The sequence below is a fragment of the Culicoides brevitarsis genome, chromosome 1 (genome assembly GCF_036172545.1).
Source record: "Culicoides brevitarsis isolate CSIRO-B50_1 chromosome 1, AGI_CSIRO_Cbre_v1, whole genome shotgun sequence".
In the NCBI taxonomy this organism is placed as follows: domain Eukaryota; kingdom Metazoa; phylum Arthropoda; class Insecta; order Diptera; family Ceratopogonidae; genus Culicoides; species Culicoides brevitarsis.
Genome location: NC_087085.1, coordinates 22,434,354 through 22,446,787, shown reverse-complemented (window position 1 = coordinate 22,446,787; position 12,434 = coordinate 22,434,354). Strand labels below are relative to the sequence as shown.

The 12,434-nt window shown below is 30.6% G+C and overlaps 4 protein-coding genes across 6 annotated transcripts; 1 reads left to right on the top strand and 3 right to left on the bottom strand.

Moving 5' to 3' along the window:
* Positions 1-39: 39 nt before the first annotated feature.
* On the bottom strand, positions 40-6,345 carry LOC134838230 (hexokinase type 2). Of its 3 annotated transcripts, none has more exons than XM_063853713.1 (8): positions 6,183-6,345; positions 2,966-3,128; positions 2,724-2,908; positions 2,493-2,666; positions 1,591-1,690; positions 967-1,159; positions 566-905; positions 40-502 (listed from the first exon to the last, which is right to left on the bottom strand). In XM_063853713.1, exons 1-8 carry the CDS (start codon positions 6,207-6,209, stop codon positions 326-328), a joined length of 1,359 nt encoding a protein of 452 aa, XP_063709783.1. In that variant the 5' UTR covers positions 6,210-6,345; the 3' UTR covers positions 40-325. The 3 variants fall into 3 exon arrangements, with proteins under 3 accessions (XP_063709783.1, XP_063709782.1, XP_063709781.1); XM_063853712.1 differs by lacking the exons at positions 1,591-1,690; positions 6,183-6,345 and adding exons at positions 2,240-2,339; positions 4,546-4,935; XM_063853711.1 differs by lacking the exon at positions 6,183-6,345 and adding an exon at positions 4,546-4,933.
* A 331-nt stretch (positions 6,346-6,676) lies between these two features.
* LOC134838229 (BLOC-3 complex member HPS1) lies at positions 6,677-8,932 on the bottom strand. Its single transcript, XM_063853710.1, has 6 exons — positions 8,683-8,932; positions 8,479-8,625; positions 8,301-8,413; positions 7,458-8,232; positions 6,924-7,396; positions 6,677-6,851 (listed from the first exon to the last, which is right to left on the bottom strand). Exons 1-6 carry the CDS (start codon positions 8,794-8,796, stop codon positions 6,677-6,679), a joined length of 1,797 nt encoding a protein of 598 aa, XP_063709780.1. The 5' UTR covers positions 8,797-8,932.
* Positions 8,933-8,996: 64 nt separating this feature from the next.
* LOC134838232 (guanine nucleotide-binding protein subunit beta-like protein 1) lies at positions 8,997-10,264 on the bottom strand. The gene is made up of 2 exons (XM_063853714.1): positions 9,999-10,264; positions 8,997-9,933 (listed from the first exon to the last, which is right to left on the bottom strand). Exons 1-2 carry the CDS (start codon positions 10,131-10,133, stop codon positions 9,136-9,138), a joined length of 933 nt encoding a protein of 310 aa, XP_063709784.1. The 5' UTR covers positions 10,134-10,264; the 3' UTR covers positions 8,997-9,135.
* A 101-nt stretch (positions 10,265-10,365) lies between these two features.
* Positions 10,366-12,277, top strand: LOC134834342 (integumentary mucin C.1-like). The gene is made up of 5 exons (XM_063848977.1): positions 10,366-10,529; positions 10,661-10,691; positions 10,765-10,797; positions 10,858-11,001; positions 11,076-12,277. Exons 1-5 carry the CDS (start codon positions 10,448-10,450, stop codon positions 11,275-11,277), a joined length of 492 nt encoding a protein of 163 aa, XP_063705047.1. The 5' UTR covers positions 10,366-10,447; the 3' UTR covers positions 11,278-12,277.
* The last annotated feature ends 157 nt before the right edge of the window (positions 12,278-12,434 follow it).

The window sequence follows — 12,434 nt, the reverse complement described above, 5'->3', positions numbered from 1 at the left end:
TAAAACATTTTCTTTTTTTATTTTATAAAAACATGTATATAATAGAGTGTGTACTTTATTTCATTGCAATTTGTATACATAATTTATAAATAATAAAATCAAAATAAAGGAAATTCGTTTTGATCAGAATTCGTTTTTTTAAGAACCAAAAAATGATAAGAAGATTGAAAAAAAGTTCTTTTTGTGATCAATCAACTAGTTTGAATACTTGAGAATGCCACTAACATTAATCAATCACTTTATAAATATGTAACGTTGATAAAAATATATATATATTAACAGGATTATTAGCATAATTGTAACAGGCTTTTTGTGTTGTGACTGTTTAACGGGGGTCCTCCCGACATGCTACGGCAGCAACTAAAGCTGCACCGCGACCCGATCCGTCCTCTGATAACATCAAATCAAATTGAATATCAGGCTTGACAAACTGACGAATTTTATTAACCATCAAATCATGGAATTTAGGATGGAAGCGGTATACTGAGCCATCAACTCCGACCTTTTGAAAAAAATTGGAACGTTAAACTGAATTCACTGTATTCCAAAGGATAAAATGACTTACTGTAACACTCTTTTCATCCATTTTGTTGATTAAAGAGGCAATTCCAGCTGAAACTAAATGAGCAGCACGACTTGAAACACGTTCACAAATGTATCTTACATTTGCACAGTCCTGTGGAGTAGCATGTTCTAATCCAATTTCCTCTAAGACATCCATACAATAACTATATTGGCCGGGCTTATCGGTTTCTATCTCTGACACGTATTTTGTAAAGAACTGTCCTCTCTTGAATAAAACATCAGAACCTTGGCCACCGAAAAGAAGTCCTTCTTGTGTAAAGCGTACCATAACCAGGCGAGCCAATTCTCCCATGTACATGCCAGAAATCATTTTTTCTTGTCTAATAATAAAGCAAAGCTTTAAAAATTATGTATCTTACGTAAAACATCTCAAAAACTTACAATTGTTTCCCTGGATTAATGCTATGCTCATCTATCTCTCGATCATATTGAGTTCGGATGAAATCTAATGCACCGTTGTCTCCAAACGCTCCCCATTCAGTGTTTATTAAAACGTGTTCTTTCCCATTCGAAGGTCCATCAAACATTTCGGCGTTTGAAACTCTTTCAACATAACATGCATTGCTACCAGTTCCTAAAGTGATAAAAAAAATAATTTTGTTACTCAAACGTTTTTGGAAAATCAAACATTCTGTACAAATATATGTACACAATTGCTTTGAAAACTTATGAATATATACACGAAAAATTGAAATGTGTCAAAAAATTAAAGAAATTTATTTTTTATCACGTTTATGAAAAAAACACATAAATTAAGTAAAAGAACATCCAATGTATAGAAAATAAATATATTTATTTTTTTTCTCTTGCATGCAATGATATAGTGTTTGATACCTAATAGTGTAATTTTTGAACAAAATGCAATTTTGTCGAGTTATTTCAAATGGACCAATTATTTATTAAAGAGGGACAAAACGAGATGATCAATTTTGTAGTATTTATTAATACCCAGATTTTGGACGAATTTACAAATATATAAAAGAAACGTTGATGCTATCGACCTACCAACAATCAGTCCAATCTTACAGTTGTGATTTTTCCAGGCGCACGACATCAAAGTACCAGTAGTATCATTGAGAATGGCACAAACGTCGATTTGAATATCCTATATATTTATTATATTTATTTAAGTAACATCGTCGCGTATTTACTTCCACAATTTTTTAAAAAAAAAAGTCCAAATAACAAAAGGTAAATTTATTATAAATAATATTCTCGCCTGAATTTCGAAAATGTAAACCAATACGAAAACTTATCAAGAAATAGATAGGTCTTTGCAGTCAGAAGTCATTAATGTATGTGCAATATTTGAAAATTGTTATTAGGATTATAGAGAATTTGCTATTGTGTTTATAATTTTAGCTCGAAATAGTGTTTTGTAAAGCCAAGTGTTAATTTTTTTGATAAACATTTGCTAAGTAGAAGCATTTTTAAAAGAAAAGATCAATCTATGTATCTACAAAATAAAATAAATTTGCCATATTAGGAACATGAAACATCGATTGGAGTTCTATATGCAAAATAATAAGTTGTGCAGATATCTATCTATTAAACCAATTGGAATAAAATAAAAATATAAGCGGAATAAATTTTTAGTAGCCAATCAAACTTAAAATGGAACATGTACTATTTGTTTTAAAATTTAGCTTCTTACCAATAATAATACCAATTTTACAATTATGTTTCTTATGTGCACATGACATTAATGTCCCGGTTGAATCATTTAAAATTGCCATCACTGCTATTTCTACATCCTAATCATTGTAAATTTTGAAATTTTAATTAAAATACTGAAGGAATCATAATTGTTCTTGTAGTTTTCCAATATATTTATATAAAATCCTGATTTATTTGGACTGTACACTTAGAAAAATTAATACTCAAGAGGCATTTTAAAAAATACTCACACCCCGCCGTGCAATTGCATCTTTCAATAACTGTACTACATCTTCATTTACAACACCATCACAGTTGAATCCTTTTGTCCATCGAACTAGTAATCCTTTTGTGAGACCCAACTGTCTAAGAGGAAAAGAAAATGTGAAACCCAATGGCAAACGTTCGTTGTACACTTCGTGTTCCTGTAACAAACAAAAAAAAAATAGAGATTAAAACTTTAAAATTTTTAATGTTCTTACTTTCATGAAATTGGATAAGCATTCTGCTATGTGATCAAACAATTGTTGTCCACTTCCAAGCATAATACTCTGAGGTATGGCGTAAATTTTTGATTGCATTTCAAAATCATGTTCTCCTTTTAGGTGAATCAATAAAACTCGAAAGTTGGTTCCACCTAAATCCAAAGCAAGAAACTTTCCTCGTTCTGTAAAATTCAATGGTTCATTTAGAATGATCAAAATGTTTCCACAGTTAAACTTACCTGTTCCATTGGGGAGATCTTGAACATACGTAACGAAACATTTAATATCGGCTTCTGGGTGTGTTTTCTTTGATAAGCCTCTTTCAATTTCATGGAGAAATTTCTCCATGAGCTTTTTCATTTTTTCATCTGTTAATATTAACTCCTCGCATTTTTGTTTGATCTGAAATGGAAAGAAATTGATTATTTTATCATATATTCAACTTTAATTTAAGTCAATATTAAAAGTAAATTATTTGACCTCTATGCGTCATCAAATTATTGCCAATGCCATGCTAAACTTACGAGACATTATTACTTATTGATAATATATCTAACAAAATTATTAATCATTATAAATTAAAGGAAAACATGATATTTTTTTCACACATCCAATCGCAATAAGATATTATCTAAATAATAATAGACTAAGTATGTATTAAAAAGAAGATAATAAATAAGTACATTAACTATTGTAAATATGTACTTTTTCGTTCGCAAGTCATAACAAATCCATATATAATTTTATTTTGTTTAGAAAGACTTGAGAAATTTTTTTTTTACTTTAAGTAAATCCTTATCATGCTTATCGCGCAATCAAATTAAATTATATTGTGACAAAGAGCAAACAATAGTTGTTTTCGTAGACTTTTTCGTTTTTTTAGCTACCTTATCAGATAGAAAACATTATAATAAAATATTAATTAATAAAAATTTTCAGAAATAACTACTAGTATTATTGATAGATAAATGTATATTAATTTTAAGGTATTTCAATGTATTTCACAACATTCAAAAATAAATGATCATGTTCTATTCCATTAAATGTAATTACAAGGTATATAAAACGGTATGAAATGCAAATAAAAATCAAATGGCGTTAAAAACGTGTAATTTATTTTAAAATGATTACTTAAATGTTTAAGAAGGTCTGTCACCCTTTCAGAAAAATTTATAGATACGTGTAGCTAATAAATATACACAGGTAAGAAGAAGCGAGCCCCATTGGATTATGAAAGGGGCTCGACTATTGTGTGAATATAAATACATATGTATGATAAACAATGTTTGAAACAAGTTTTAAAAATAATACATGTAAAATATGTGTGCTTGTGTAAGAAATCCTACGCAACTTTTATAATAAACTATAGGTTTCACGAGATAATTTCTGATTCAGGAAGGAAACAAATAGAGGACGAAATAGAATGGAATAGGACAAAGTATATAATTAAGAATTATCGATTATTTTCCGCAAGTTTTTGACATTAATTTGCTTTTATTTTTTATTCTTCTATGAGTTAGATAGAAAAATCGATGATAGCCGTATATAAAAAAAAAATTTTTTTCGACTTTCTATTCTTGTATATTACAGCACATGTGCATTAGGTCACGTGCTATATCGATGTGTATTTTGAAGTATATATAAATAAATATAAAAATATAACAAAATATGAAATTTTTATGAGAATAATCACCCAAAAAATCATTACATGTACTTGTTAATATCCTAATTGTGGTTGTCATTTATGCCTTATTATGTATTTTGAAGTGCAATCGAAAGTTGAATTTGTGTGATGTAATCATCAATCAATTTTTCTTACCTCATCCGAAACTTTGTACTCGGTACTTTGAATTTTCATGTTCATAAAAGGTTTCATTAAATCACCCATTTTTATTTTTGTACAATTTCACTTTTCTTTCACAAGTACATAGAATTATATTTTTCAAAAAGTTTTTTTTAGCTGGCCTTCTTCCAAATTTTTATTTATCCAAATAATATTGTTCTGTTCTTTGTTTGTTCTTTTTTGACGGAGGTTACAGAATGTTTTTCTTTCACTATCTGTCTTTCAAATATTTTTAAAAAAAATTATTTAATGACAATACAATATATTATCATCATTTTCTGTTGATATTGAAACTTATCTTGTAGAAATTAATAATAATTTTATTGTTAACTTGTGCAAGTGATAGGTATTATATGACTGAATGGCTTTTACAACTGGAAATTAAACTGAGGAACTTGAAGGTGACCGTGTGTGTTATGTATTTGTATAAGTATATAAGTACAGTGGTGCGTAGCGCATGGGGATACACAAGAACCTAATGTTTCCCAACGAATTTTGAATTTGCGAGAAATAAATGATTTTTCAGATTTTTTTTTATTTATTTTTAAAAGACTTTTGCTCTGGTGTATGCCCAACCTTTCGGGAATTTTCATGAAACTACGCTACTGAAACCTACAAACACAAATTAATTTTCGATAATTTTTATATGTATATGTACGAGAGTCGTGATACAATAGTCATAGTTTGTCCCTTCTTTGACTGATAAGAGCGCAGCTAGAGCTCTTTCAAATTAAGTTTTTTTTTATTTTTTAAAGGACTCAAAAACCTTTCTTAGTCCCCACCACTGAAGAGTTGAAGACACTTTTTTTTTCTAAAACGTTTTTAAGCTGTTATAGTTATTTTTAATGTTCCATTTTTCTTTGAATTAAAGAACCTTAATTAATGAGACTTGGATTATTTACTTGATAGGACAAAGTCGATCATTTTCGAGGTCGATCAGCGAAATTCGGACTGGTTGTATTTTCCTTGCAAGACCTGCGCATACGACACACCCCCAAATTGTGACGTCAAAGAATGATTCACATTACTATTATTTAGATATAATATATAATAAATGTTTATTTTGTTATTTCTCGTGATGACAGTTGGAGGAATCGTAGTGGTGTGTGTTGGGTATATAATATATAAGGAGACATGAATGAATTTGGTTTGATCTTTGAACTTTGTTTGAAAATGAAATATTGCAAAATCTGTATTTACGAGCAACAAATTAATTGAGGTTAATTTATCGCGAATAATCGAAAATGATTGATAACATGAATAATTTTTAATCATAAGTAATGATTTCGTCAAAGGATACAATAGTAAATTCCCAGAGATTGTTTTTTATTCGCTCTTATGTTGGATCATATATTTATAAATGCGATAAATTCTAATAATTAGAGCATATTTTGTTTAGTCATAAAATGATTGCAGCTCTCTCAAAGAGTGTAATAAGAAGTGTACTGGGTAAAAGAATAATTTACTTTCTAGATTCTAACGACTTGAACAAAAACCAATCGATCAATGGAAATGAAGGTACAACGACGTGTACTAAAATATCTTCCCAATGAATAAAATAAGTCGGAAAAGGCATTACATAATAATTGTTCTCTTTATGTTTTTTTCCTTACCTCTTCAGGAACATTTAACTCTGACATTTTCTCTAACTTGTTTTTAGATCATAAGCCCTTTAACTTGTTTTATGGTAGGGAAGTTTATTGCAACCTCTCTTTTTTCTGTCTGATATTCCCAATTAAATTTTTTCACTTGCAATGTAAAATGTGATTAAACGTCACTGACTTAATTTTTGTAATTTATTTGTGAATTTTATATATTTTTCGTACAAATGTATGATTAAATAGCACTTAATGAATAATATTAAACCATTATTATTTGTAATCTACGGTTACATAAACTGTATATATTGTAAGTAAAAAAAAATAATTAAAAAACAACTTCGCAAGTAACGTCTACTACCGTCGAATAAAGACTGTCACAAGATCTATTTTCGCCTTGGTGGAAAACGCGAGAGTTTTTTTTTACATCATGAGTTTTCATTTTATTTTAAATACAAACCATAACATGTCTCTCTGGCAGTTTTTTTAATTTTTGAGAGGAGCATGTATTACAAGAGATCAAACGACTTTTTTGTACCAACTATGTCATTAATTGTTGCGGCCAGTCTCCGACAATGCTCCAAAACAACCAAGCTCGTAACTAATCCTAAATGCACACAATACAGCTCATAGCACTTGATCTTATTGGGATTTGTTTTAGGAAAACATGCTTCAATGAATCGTCTATTTCAAAATAGAGAGAGAAATAAATTATTCGTTGAAATGAAATAAATAAAAAAAAAACTAAAATCTTACTCGTAATAGTCTCCAGCCAGAAGGCCCACATTAAATTGAGGCTTCACACTAACCAAAGACAAGTTTGGGATACTTTTCGGTTTCACTGGCATTCCATTTTGGTCCTCGAACCACATGAAGTATGTGTAATTAAAAGCAACGTCTTTCCACATCATATTCAAATGACCTTTGTCCAGATATTGTCTCGAAAATTCTACCATTGACCATACCTTCCTTCGTAGATTAATCACGTTATCGTCAGCTGTTATTTCTATATTGGGCGCCGTAACACGATGTCTGTTTGCGGATCTATCTACGTGTATAAAGTGCACTAAACCTGGAAATTCCTCCAAATATGAAGCAATGGAAAAATTTGTCGTTGATTTGACCGTAATAAACTCCTGGAAACTTGCAAGACACTCTTGAACTATGTGACTTATCTCGGTAGTTTGTGCAATTCCAAGTGACGTATTAGAACTTTGAAACGTTACCAGCTAAAAAGGAATGTTAAAGGCTCAAAATAAATGACATGTCGTAATTATACTAAATACTTACACTAAATAATTCTTTGAGTGAATCATTAATTTTTGGAAGATTAGACTCAATTTTCAACAAAGCGTTCCGTGACTTTGTTTTGAAATATTCCAAATAACTCTTTTTCATTATGTCCCACTTGACTCCAAATACTTTGATATTTTCCTCTAAATCTGTGTTGTTGCTTTTTAATTTTTTAAATGATTCTTGGACACTTCTTATATGGAGATCCATCGTTTCATAGGATTGTTTTATATTCTCTACATCTCCCTGACTTTGGTTATTTCTATTTTTTTGAACAGCAAAAAAGACATCAAACAAATTATTGGTGATTCCTAAGTTAGGGTGTTCTATGAGAAGAACCAGAACGATGTTTTCGAAAATGTTTGTAACGTGTACAATATTCGGAATGCATCCACTTTGTTTGTCCTTTGATACCCCCTCCAAAAATAAAAGACTTGAATGTATGGCATTGGAAGACGCATCACTTTTCATGACTGTATGTGCGAAGATGTTAAGGAAAATTAAATCGGCAGCTGAAAGGACTTGTGCCTGGGTACTTGAGTACAGAGTCAATAATTTGTCATTCACAAAAATAAGTCCATGACTTTTCTGATATTCCTCCTTGAGTTTTTCCATGTGACGAAGACCTTGAAACGCCTTAGCTTTCACCTCAGCATTCACCAACAACTGTTCAACTGCCTCAACCAGAAATGATTGTTTTGTCAAGTACAAATCAAACCAACAATCATACAAATTATTCACTAAGACTCTACGTTCTATATCAGCTTTTAATCTAAATTAATAAAAAAAATACCACTTTTTTAGGTAGTTATCCTATTTTTTTTTATCTTCTTTACTTACAAATGAACGTTTGGTCCACAGACATGTTTGACGCAAGAAATAAATATTTTTAAAGACTTTTGAAGAAAATCCAAGTTTTCACTTCCTGCCTTTATGAAAAGATATCCCAAATACTACAAAATATAGTTTTAAGAAATTAAACAAATAACATTTAATGATAAGAAAAAAAAATACTTGCATCCTCTAAAACAATTGTAAAATTTTTTTCACATTGAATGGATGAGTAGGAATTGTCAAATTGGCAGAACATTATTTTCTGACTTGTAATTAAAGGACTAAATATTTGCATCATCACATTGTTATCAATGTCTCCAATATTGCTTGTCTGCAAAAAGTAATGAAATACGTAAAAGTTGTATTTTGAAATCATAAGTCTGCAAACCTCCTGTAAAAGTCCTTGTTTCTGAGCCAACTCTAAGAGCTTTTCTTTGATTTCGTTATTTAATTTGTCCAATATTAAATCATTAGACCCATCGAATACAAAAAGTCCATCCATGTTTGTTAGAAAAACTAAAATAAATCTTTTTGAAATTGTTGTTGCTCTTGTTGCTTATCTATGGCTTCACTTATTTTTTTTTTGTGTTTAAAGTAAACAGTGTGTTTTGACAGAAATACATCATGCGCAGTAATAATCCGTGTAGATGGTATTTATTTATATTGAAAAAAAAAATCATTTTCTCACCAATACGAATAAAAAAATAAATATTGATAACAATGATTGTTTACTTTTTTAGTTTATAGTAGCAAAATATATATATTTTTTATTTTAAAACAACTTATTAGGCAAATGCAGTTTTAACAAAAACTAAGTAATGCTTTGACCTGTGAGCCAACATTAATTGTAAATGTCCCACAAAGTTATTTTCCCATCACTTCCACTTGCTGCCATAATGTTTGCCTTCCAAAAGGATACGGGTCCATCGGAAAAAGCAATATCCATTAGATTTCCTTTGTGTTCCGACAAGACAGTGAGCAAACGTTTGCTTTTCCACGAGAAAACTCTTAGACGACCATCGAATCCGCCGGACACAAACACCTTCAAGTCCTTTCGTATCTTTACACAATTAACCCCTGGATTCTTAATTTGTAAATCAGCCTTTTTCGATATTTTAGCATCTGTTGTGTTAAATGAGAAAAGTTCAATTTTATCACATGCACTGCCAATAATGCCACGATTTGTCACGAGATCATAATCAATCGATGTTATACAATCGTTGAAGCGCTCTTCAGCTAGGATTTTATAGCTACGCAAGTCCCACAGCATCACGTAGCCACACGAATACGCAGCCAACGCGTAATGCATATTTAAGTATTTTACGCACGAAATAGGGCCAGTCTGAGTGTCTGGAGGAACGGTCAATTTGTGAATTTCCTTCAAAGTGTCCAGCGATAAGACACTGATGCAGTTCTCGTCCTTCGGAGCTAAGATTATATTATCTTCACTACTACAATCAAACCCACAAAAACCAGTGTGTTCCTGTTGGATTTCATTTGCCAGCTTGTAGCCCGAATTCGTTAGTTGGTTCTGCTTGAATGTTCCTCCTTTCTCCATCGAAAATAAATAATCTTCTGAATGACGAATCGAAAGCAAAGGATTTTCGCCAATTGTCATATTGAAAGTTGACCTATTTGTCTGAAAGTACGAAAGCAGATTATGTAGCTTTGTTTATTTTATCAAAAAAATTTATTTTTATTTACCTGTAGGTCAAACAAATAAACTTGACCTTTTTGGGTTCCTGCGAAAAGCCGTTCATGGTGGTGAAAGCATAAAGAATTCACAGGGCCGATTCGTTGATTGAACGTGAAAACGGGATCCGGGGGTAACAGTGCCATTTCGCATTTATTTCTTATGTTGAAGGAAATTCGAACAAACCAAATAGAAGAATTCTAGAAACCTTTTAAATAAAACTCAGCATTGTTGACTATTATCCGTGTTCCGGGGGTCGTCCACATATCCGTATTCAAGTATGTTTTTCACACATGTGCAATGTGTGATGACATTAATTTTTCGTCTCTGGACTACACAGAAATGCGTATGTTGTGTAGTATTTGGAAAGCTCATGATGCCGACTGGGTTTGAGCAGAACTCACCAAAATATCTGAGTAGAAACAACAAACTAAAAAAAGGCAATTTACCGAATAAAAAGATGAAAATGCAGCTTTTAACACTGTTTGTTACAACACTCTTATTGTCTGTTGGTCATTGTGTTGATAGTGTTGGCGAAAAAGGTAAGGAAAAGCTAAAAAATCTTAAACAATTTTTATTCGTCATTGTCTTTATTAAAGGTCTCTTTCCTGTGACTCATCTCAATTAGATTTTACCGTTTTCCTTTAATTCATATTTTTCCTTTTCTTTTTAGACAATACCACAACAACCACAACCGCTATTGTGTAAGTATTGAAATTATTTTAAAATAGTAAATGGCTTTATATTTTTTTTTTTTAATTTTAATTTGTAATGCAGTCCAAATACCACCACGGTGACTACCACCGAGATGTAAGTTGAACGAAACTTCTTTTTAAATTATTGCAGATTTAGCAAGTTCTTATTTTCTAGACCAACTTCAACGAGTCCAAATACAACAATTCCTACAACAACAGTAACAACAACAACGCCAACTAGTCCACCAAATACCACGACGACGACGACGACGACGACAACAACAACAACAACAAAACCTACTACGCCAACAACATCAGTGTAAGTTTTTCAATAATTATTCTACATTAAATCTGCGGGGAGTAAAGATAATTTTATTTCTTTATGACATGCAGACCAACCACTACACCTGTTCCATCGACGACAACCAGTCCCAGCACTACAACAGAAGCTCCAAAGCCATCACACAAGTGTCCACAATTCAGTTTCTTGTCATTCATCGGAGGTATGATCATGTCGATCGGATTAGCTTTCATTGGTGGGCTTGTATTTAAGTTTTACAAGGCCCGGACAGACAGAAATTACCACACTTTATAATTAAATTATGTCACATAGGACTCGGATACTGATTGAATGAGTGTTGAGACTTTTACGTTTCATTTTCTTCTATTTTATTATTTTTTTCTCGTTCTTCGACAGTTTTTTTTAAAAATATCATTGATCAAAAATTTTATTATTACTAAGGACAAAAGTTTAAAATATTTTTATGTCTTCTTTAAAGTAATTTACTTTTTACCAATGTCCAATTTATGTTTATTTACGTATCCCAAATATACATTTTTAATTACCATGATAAAAGAAAGATGTATTTGATACTTATCTTGAAGCTTCTATAAAAAGTATGTCTCGAATAAATTTTAAGATGTAAGAGACTGTAAAAATAAGTACCATAATCTAATACTAATACATAGCAAAGATTTTGGAGGCATGTTATACCTACAATTATGATTTTCAAAAGTTATCAAAAACCACTTGCATTAATGTCCATTATGATAAAATATCATTGACTTACATTGACATACATATATGACAATTTCGGTGCTGTGTATTTAAAAAGGGTTTGAAAGAATTAATGGTTTTGAAGAATCTACATACCACAAAAATATTAGATTTGATGATTCTGACTAGGGTCAGTGTAGAAAATAAATATAAATATTAATATAATGTAAACATAAAACATATAAATTCAAACTGTTGGATCTGATAGACAAATAGATTTTAACTTTTAAATCTCTGACGATGTGGGAAGTGCTCTTATATTTAGGATAGATTAGAACATTCTGTTAAATTGCACTTTTGGTTCTTGCGCTGCTGCAGACTCACATAAAGGAAGGACTTACTTGCTCACTGATCATTTTCAGACAAAAAAAAAAATGAAAATATAAATGTCGCATTAGAATAAATTTTCAGAGATTCTTGTATTATATATGGATATTCAAATAAATAAAAGAGCATTAAATTTACTTAAATTTTTATTCATAGCATTAAGTCTCGAGATTTATTTAAGTGTTAATAAAGTCTTGAAGAAAGCAAAATATCCTACGTCGGATTTAAAATATCTCTCAGATTTATCAGGCATCAGCAGAAGTTTTGTTTTATTTGTTATTTTACTGTTTTCGCTCGTATAAATGATATGTTTCGTTTTCAAGTTTTTTCAACGACTCGCAATATTAATATTAATATATTTTCTCAGA

Excerpts from the sequence above, each read along its gene's own strand:
- LOC134838230 (XM_063853712.1), bottom strand. The coding sequence starts at position 4,614 with ATGGGTGATTTAATGAAACCTTTTATGAACATGAAAATTCAAAGTACC. Across the intron at positions 2,909-2,965 it reads AGATCTCCCCAATGGAACAG|AACGAGGAAAGTTTCTTGCT; the intron begins GTAAGTTTAACT and ends TGAATTTTACAG. Across the intron at positions 1,160-2,239 it reads TAAAATTGGTATTATTATTG|GAACTGGTAGCAATGCATGT; the intron begins GTAAGAAGCTAA and ends TTATCACTTTAG.
- LOC134838229 (XM_063853710.1), bottom strand. The coding sequence starts at position 8,796 with ATGGATGGACTTTTTGTATTCGATGGGTCTAATGATTTAATATTGGAC. Across the intron at positions 8,414-8,478 it reads TTACAATTGTTTTAGAGGAT|TATTTGGGATATCTTTTCAT; the intron begins GCAAGTATTTTT and ends TATATTTTGTAG. Across the intron at positions 8,233-8,300 it reads TGTGGACCAAACGTTCATTT|ATTAAAAGCTGATATAGAAC; the intron begins GTAAGTAAAGAA and ends TTATTAATTTAG.
- LOC134838232 (XM_063853714.1), bottom strand. The coding sequence starts at position 10,133 with ATGGCACTGTTACCCCCGGATCCCGTTTTCACGTTCAATCAACGAATC. Across the intron at positions 9,934-9,998 it reads TTTATTTGTTTGACCTACAG|ACAAATAGGTCAACTTTCAA; the intron begins GTAAATAAAAAT and ends TCGTACTTTCAG.
- LOC134834342 (XM_063848977.1), top strand. The coding sequence starts at position 10,448 with ATGAAAATGCAGCTTTTAACACTGTTTGTTACAACACTCTTATTGTCT. Across the intron at positions 10,692-10,764 it reads ACAACCACAACCGCTATTGT|TCCAAATACCACCACGGTGA; the intron begins GTAAGTATTGAA and ends TTTGTAATGCAG. Across the intron at positions 10,798-10,857 it reads ACGGTGACTACCACCGAGAT|ACCAACTTCAACGAGTCCAA; the intron begins GTAAGTTGAACG and ends CTTATTTTCTAG.